The sequence below is a fragment of the Salvelinus fontinalis genome, chromosome 26 (genome assembly GCF_029448725.1).
Source record: "Salvelinus fontinalis isolate EN_2023a chromosome 26, ASM2944872v1, whole genome shotgun sequence".
NCBI lineage: Eukaryota > Metazoa > Chordata > Actinopteri > Salmoniformes > Salmonidae > Salvelinus > Salvelinus fontinalis.
Window position 1 is genome coordinate 10,279,327 of NC_074690.1, and position 7,642 is coordinate 10,286,968.

The 7,642-nt window shown below is 42.5% G+C and overlaps 1 protein-coding gene across 1 annotated transcript in view; it reads left to right on the forward strand.

Annotated features, from left to right (window-relative positions):
* The window catches only part of LOC129823630 (tensin-3-like), an 83,907-nt gene extending 79,024 nt beyond the window's left edge, over positions 1 to 4,883 (forward strand). The window contains exons 24-26 of the mRNA XM_055882486.1: positions 263 to 431; positions 3,084 to 3,152; positions 3,281 to 4,883. Coding sequence (XP_055738461.1) covers positions 263 to 431; positions 3,084 to 3,152; positions 3,281 to 3,455 — 413 coding nt within the window. The 3' untranslated portion in view covers positions 3,456 to 4,883. The remainder of the gene's footprint in view (positions 1 to 262; positions 432 to 3,083; positions 3,153 to 3,280) is intronic.
* Positions 4,884 to 7,642: the final 2,759 nt, after the last annotated feature.

Consider the following 7,642-nt stretch of genomic DNA (forward strand, 5'->3'; position numbering starts at 1 on the left):
CGTCCTGGCCAAGATAGGCAGCACCAAGTCATTACATAAATTACAGACAGACAACATGAAAAACTACAAGTAATCTAGTAAAAACCATTGAATTCACAAGAGTATAACAAAATCAAAAACAGCAAATTAAAAACATTGACAGGTCAGGGAATCAGCCTCAAAATCCTTCATCAGTGATTTAAAAACACCAATCGGGACAAGTTCTTCCAGTTCATTGTGTAGTGTGTGTTTGTATCTGTTTGTAACGTGTGTTTCTTTGCAGCGTGTAATGTGTGGTTCCTGGGCTCAGTGGAGATGGAGTCTCTGACAGGGTACCAGGCTGTGCAGAAGGCCACCAGTGTGACATTGGGCTCAGACCCCCTGCCCACCTCCACCGTGGTCCACTTGAAAGTCTCCTCACAGGGAATCACCCTCACCGACAACCAGAGGAAGTGAGTCATGGAGAATACACAGACAGGCAGACAGACAGACAGTGAGGCACACCTACATGGTCACATTAGTAATGCATGTATAGCTAATATAAAACCATATATACAGTACCAGTCAATTGTTTGGACACACCTACTCATTCAAGGGTTTTTCTTTATTTGTACTATTTTCTACATTGTAGAATAAAAAATGATGAAACAACACATATGGAATCATGTAGTAACCAAAAAAGTGTTCAACAAATCAAAATATATTTGAGATTTGAGATTTGAGACTCTTCAAAGTAGCCACCCTTTGCCTTGATGACAAATCATTAACTAAACCCTAAACCTCAACTAAATATTGTAATAAATCATGTGGAAATTGAGCAAGTTGAGGTGACTAAACTGCTTGGAGTTACCCTGGATTGTAAACTGTCATGGTCAAAACATATTGATACAACAGTAGCTTAGATAGGGAGAAGTATGTCCATAATAAGGCGCTGCTCTACCTTCTTGACAGCACTATCAACAAGGCAGGTACAACAGGGCCTAGTTTTGTCACACCTGGACTACTGTTCAGTCATATGGTCAAGTGCCACCAAAAATAACATATTGCAATTGGTTCAGAACTGGGCAGCACGGCTGGCCCTTGGATGTACACAGAGAGCTAATGTAACCGATGTGAAATGGCTAGCTAGTTAGCGGTGGTGCGTGCTAATAGCGTTTCAATCGGTGACGTCACTCTCTCTGAGACCTTGAAGTAGTTGTTCCCCTTGCTCTGCAAGGGCTGTGGCTTTTGTGGCTCGATGGGTAACGATGCTTCGTGGGTGTCAGTTGATGATGTGTGCAGAGGGTCCCTGGTTCGAGCCCAGGTAGGGGCGAGGAGAGGGATAGAAGCTAAACTGCTACACTAATATTAATAGTATGCATGTCAATCTCTCCTGGCTCGAAGTGGAAGAGAGATTGACTTCATCATTACTTGTATTTATGAGAGTTATTGACATGTTGAATGATCCGAGCTGTCTGTTTGAACTACTGGCACACAGCTCAACACATGCCACAAGAGGTCTCTTCACAGTCCCCAAGTCCAGAACAGACTATGCACAGTACTAAATACAGCCATGTCTACAAGTAACTCATGCAACAGTAAAATTTGATTTAAAAAACAGATAAAAAACACCTTATGTAACAGCAGGGACTGTGAAGCAACACAAACATAAGCACAGACATATGCATACACACACACACGATAACATTCACACTATACACACACGTACACATGAGTTTTGTATTATATATATGTGGAGTCGGTGCCTGAGGGCACACAGTCTGTGAATGTATTGTAATGTTTTTAAACTGGAATAAACTGACTTAATGTTGCTGGACCCCAGTAATGGGGATCCATAATAAAACAAATACAGCTTTGCATACTCTTAGCATTCTCTCAACCAGCTTCACCTGGAATGCTTTTCCAACAGTCTTGAAGGAGTTCCTACGTATACTAAGCACTTGTTGGCTGCTTTTCCTTCACTCTGCGGTCCAACTCATCCCAAACCATCTCAATTGGGTTGAGGTCAGGTGATTGTGGAGGCCAGGTCATCTGATGCAGCACTCCATCACTCGCCTTCTTGGTCAAATAGCCCTTACACAGCCTGGAGGTGTGTTGGGTCATTGTTATGTTGAAAAACAAATGATAGTCCCACTAAGCACAAACCAGATGGGATGGCGTATTCCTGCAGAATGCTGTGGTAGCCATGCTGGTTAAGTGCGCCTTGAATGCTAAATAAATCACTGACAGTGTCACCAGCAAAACACCCCCACACCATCACACCTCCTCCTCCATGCTTCACGGTGGGAACCACGCATGAGGAGATCATTCATTCACCTACTCTGCGTCTCACAAAGACACGGCGGTTGGAACCAAAAATCTCAAATTTGGACTCATTAGACTTAAAGACCGATTTCCACTGGTCGATTGTCTATTGCTCGTGTTTCTTGGCCCAAGCAAGTCTCTTCTTCTTATTGGTGTCCTTTAGTAGTGGTTTCTTTGCAGCAGTTTGACCATGAAGGCCTGATTCACACAGTCTCCTCTGAACAGTGATGTTGAGATGTGTCTGTTACTTGAACTCTGTGAAGCATTTATTTGGGCTTGAATATCTGAGTCTGGTAACTGTAATGAACTTATCCTCACCTTAAGCTGTTCTTGCCATAATATGGACTTGGTCTTTTACCAAATAGGGTTGTGTTCTGTATAACACCCCTACCTTGTCACAACACAACTGATTGGATCAAACACATTAAGAAGGAAAGAAATTCCACAAATTAACTTTTAACAATGCACACCTGTTAATTGAAATGCATTCCAGCTGACTATCTCATGAAGCTGGTTGAGAGAATTCCGAGAGTGTGCAAAGCTGTCATCAAGGCAAAGGGCGGCTACTTTGAAGAATCTCAAATATAAATATATTTTGATTTAACACTTTTTTGGTTACTACATGTTTCCATGTGTGTTATTTCATAGCGTTGATGTCTTCACTACTTATTCTACAATGTAGAACATAAAGAAAAATCTTTGAATGAGTGCGTGTGTCCAAACGTTTGACTGATTCTGCACATATACACAGTTGTACTATGTATTTCTCTTTTACCCAGGTTCTCTTCTCCTCTTCCCAGGTTGTTCTTCAGAAGGCATTATGCAGTGACCACTGTCATCTTCTGTGCATTGGACCCTCAAGATCGGAAGTGAGTAAAATATGCCAGAATCAACATCATTTGACATAAAGGTACTGTGGTGATAATTTCATCAGCTTACACTGTCTGTATGATGCCTTGTATGTTCTTTCTGTGTTCTTTTCCCCATCCGTTCTTAGGTGGAAAAAAGACGGCTGCACTTCAGCAAAGATCTTTGGCTTTGTGGCGAGGAAGACGGGCAGTGGGCAGGACAACGTGTGCCACCTGTTCGCCGAGCACGACCCCGAGCAGCCCGCCAGCGCCATCGTCAACTTCGTCTCCAAGGTGATGATTGGCTTCCAGAAGACCAAGTAGCCCTGCAACGCTGCTAGCTAATTGGCTAGTGGGGCTGTTTCTAAAACTTAAAACCGTACAACCCTCAACTTGAAGGTTGTGAGCCAGGAATTGGACAGGAAGGCAGTGGAACAGAGTTCCATCCACAGAACTAGCATGGGTTTTGCGAGATACTATTTCTATGGTTACACTACCTAAGAATGGGATACAATTGATAACAGAATAATCTAGAGGCGAAAGAAACGCACACCTATTTAGGTGAGGTGCTGGCTAGCGGAGTGGAACACTTATTTAGGTGAGGTGCTGGCTAGCGGAGTGGAACACCTATTTAGGTGAGGTGCTGGCTAGCGGAGTGGAACACCTATTTAGGTGAGGTGCTGGCTAGCGGAGTGGAACACCTATTTAGGTGAGGTGCTGGCTAGCGGAGTGGAACACTTCAAAAAATAAAGGAGAGCCGCACTCTAGGAGCTCAGATGCAAAGATATTTATGTCCAACGTTTCAACAGACAAGCTGTCTTCATCAGGACAGCACTCCATCACTTGTCTGTCGAAACGTTGGACATAAATGTTTTACATCTGAGCTCCTAGAGTGTGCGGCTCTCCTTTATACAATTGATAATAAGCATGAAAAGACTTACACGTTTTCAACTTAACAACCTATCCAAGTCATCTCCTGCTTACAACACAGAGGGAACTGTGGACCATCAGCAGGACAGGAGACTCAATGAGATCTTTCATTGAGTCGAATGAAAACTCAAAACTCCTTTGACTTAATTTTCTAACAGACTCTTTCCTTGTGGTGATTATTAGGGGTGTGTCTGGAAGGAAAAGGAGAATATACAACAGCTACGTTTTAAGATGTGCATTTCATTTTTATGTATCGTTATAGAACTAATACAGATGTTTGCATTTCTGTCTCAGAAGGGTTTACAGTTTTATGTATCCCAACTCTACAAGTTAGTTACGTATTCCTATTCTCAACATGCTCTGTATGGTGTGATACTATACTATAGGGAAGCATAGAAGCCTGGCATGTAAGGGTTTGTCATGTTTAATATTTAATCAAAAATAAACAAACTATATAAAGCATTATTCAAGCTATTAAAAACGGTACTAAAAAATACTCTAAATCATAACTTCTCCTTATGTTATCAAAAACTTTATTTTTGTAAATGCATCATATACTATTTGAAAAGTAATATCTATTGACTTTATGTTAGAACAAAAAAATATCAATATTTTCCCTAAACTGATGTTTCACCATCCCAATCATTTATCTTGAATTTTGATATTGCTCAACTCTGGATATGTATGAGAATGAAAACCTCTATCAAAGCAATAACACACAAACATGTAAAGATCTGGAAGGGAAGCGTTGGAATGAATCAGACCATAGAAAAATATTATATATGTAAACCCTAATATATTCTATGATTTCTTTATATAATTTGTTAATTACATGTACTTTGAACTCATTTACTACTTCGTTCAGTACTGCTTTTCTGGAAGATTGTTTTAAAATGGATAAATGACTGTTTGTTTTTCCTTTGGCTAGTCTCAAATAAGTGTTTAAATGGACTTTGTTTTTGTATATTATTGGCACTAACTATATATTGAAATGTCCCAGTGTTAAAATATATAGAGTACACTGAGTGTACCAAACATTAGTATTGATTAATATTAAAATGTAGTTGCACCCCCCCCCCCCCCCCCCCCCCCCTTTAGCCCTCAGAACAGCCTCAATTAGTCAGGGCATGGACTCTACAAGGTGTCGAAAGCGTTCCATAGGGATACTGGCCCATGTTGACTCCTGCTCACAACTGCGTCCCACAGTTGTGTCAAGATGGCTGGATGTCCTTTGGGTAGTGGACCATTCTTGATACACACAGGAAACTGTTGAAACCCAGCAGCGTTGCAGTTCTTGACACAAACCGGTGCACCTGGCACCTACTTCCATAGCCCGTTCAAAGGCACTTAAATATTTTGTCTTGCCCATTCAACCGCTGAATGGCACAGATACACAATCCATATCTCAATTGTCTCAAGGCTTAAAAATCCTTCTTTAACCCATCTCCTCCCCTTCATCTACACTGATTGAAGCAGATTTAACAAGTGATATCAGCTTTTACCTGGATTCACCTGGTCAGTCTATGTCCATGGAAGGAGCAGGAGTCCGTAATGTTTTTATACTCAGTAGAGGACATTTGTATTATATATTGCATTTGGAATTATGAAAGAAATATTGTGTTGGAACAATAGGCGATCATTGGGGCTTGATTGAACTCAATGGAAAAGTGCAAAAGAAAAGTGGCAACACCGCCCACCCAATGCGTCGAGCGAGCTCAGTGAAGTGCAGCTTTTAAATCACCTTTTTGTCTAGATTAACTTTTTCATGGTCACATTTCTTCATGTCAAATAATCAGGGCAGGGACCACCTAATTCCAATACACTTTGTTGATATACTATACATTCATTGTTTGTGTACATTTTAGTTGTATTTGTTTTTCATTTTGCTCATGATGTACTAATATGATTTACAGTCTGTACCTCATAATACCTTTACTATCTCACATTTGAAAAAATAATTATATATTTTTATGTTTCATATTGATTTGCAGCAAGTGACATAAAAAGTTCATTTGTATATGAGAAACGGCATTTTCAATGTTGAATGTGAATAAACAAAAGGGAAAAATTATGTCACTGGTCCACTTATAATTCTTATTATTATCAATTTTTTTTGAGAGAGAGATGATGGAGATTTGTTGAGTTTGACAGTATGCATGATTTATGTCTATTTTTCAGCCAGGAAACCAGAAGAGGGTGCTAGTAACACACACATCCATGTCTGTAAGATCCTTTGTGACCTAGCTCTATGGTTGTTGTGCTTGCTCTAGGTGATGTGTACCGCAATGTCTGGACACATTTTCTACACCAGCATTGGAAGGTGAAGTACAAGTCGGCTAGCAAATCGGCTAACCTTCACATGAAACAGGTGACAGATTAGGAAAGTAGATGACAGCAGCACAAAATCAATATTAAAATAATGATTGATTAGAAGATGATCTGTGCACTGGATCGATCCTGGATTGTCTTGTGCACTGTGTCAGTCATGGACCATCCTGTGCACTGTGCCGGTCCTGGATCGTCTGGTGCACTGTGCCGGTCCTGGATCGTCTGGTGCACTGTGCCGGTCCTGGGTCGTCTGGTGCACTGTGCCGGTCCTGGGTCGTCTGGTGCACTGTGCCGGTCCTGGATCGTCTGGTGCACTGTGCCGGTCCTGGGTCGTCTGGTGCACTGTGCCGGTCCTGGGTCGTCTGGTGCACTGTGCCGGTCCTGGGTCGTCTGGTGCACTGTGCCGGTCCTGGGTCGTCTGGTGCACTGTGCCGGTCCTGGGTCGTCTGGTGCACTGTGCCGGTCCTGGATCGTCTGGTGCACTGTGCCGGTCCTGAATCGTCTGGTGCACTGTGCCGGTCCTGGATCGTCTGGTGCACTGTGCCGGTCCTGGGTCGTCTTGTGCACTGTGCCGGTCCTGGATCGTCTGGTGCACTGTGCCGGTCCTGGGTCGTCTTGTGCACTGTGCCGGTCCTGGATCGTCTGGTGCACTGTGCCGGTCCTGGATCGTCTGGTGCACTGTGCCGGTCCTGGATTGGCATGACTATGACAGCAAATGTTGTGCAAATGTGCAAATGTTGATGTCACAAAGCAGTCTATTGGTTGATGGACCCTAAAGACAATCCAGGAACATGTGATGTAACACTTGGAGAAATCAAGACATGTTCCTCTGCTCTCTCTGGTTGGTGCTGACCTGTCTGGACAGGTCTTTCTTTGGCTGGTCCGGTGATGAGACTGAGGCACAAATTGCAGTGTGAGGAGAGCGGAGTAGAGGAGGAGAAGGTACCCCCCTATTGTCCTTGGACAGATGGTGAAAGTGAAGAATTCCCAGGGAGGGAAGAATGGAAGTGTGGGCCAGGTGTAGCTGTCCCATTTCACCCTGGCCCACAGAGAAAAAGGAATTTGGGGAAAGTACAGAGAAGCAATACATTTTACGAGAAGAGATTATGAAATTGCAAGTATCAGGCAAGTTGAATTTAACAGACAAAAATACAGAGAGAGATATTGTATTGAGCATGCTGTTCATACCTTTCCATCACAGGGTTCAATGCGTCACCATTCATTTGATCCAATAGTCTCTTGTACAGAATAAC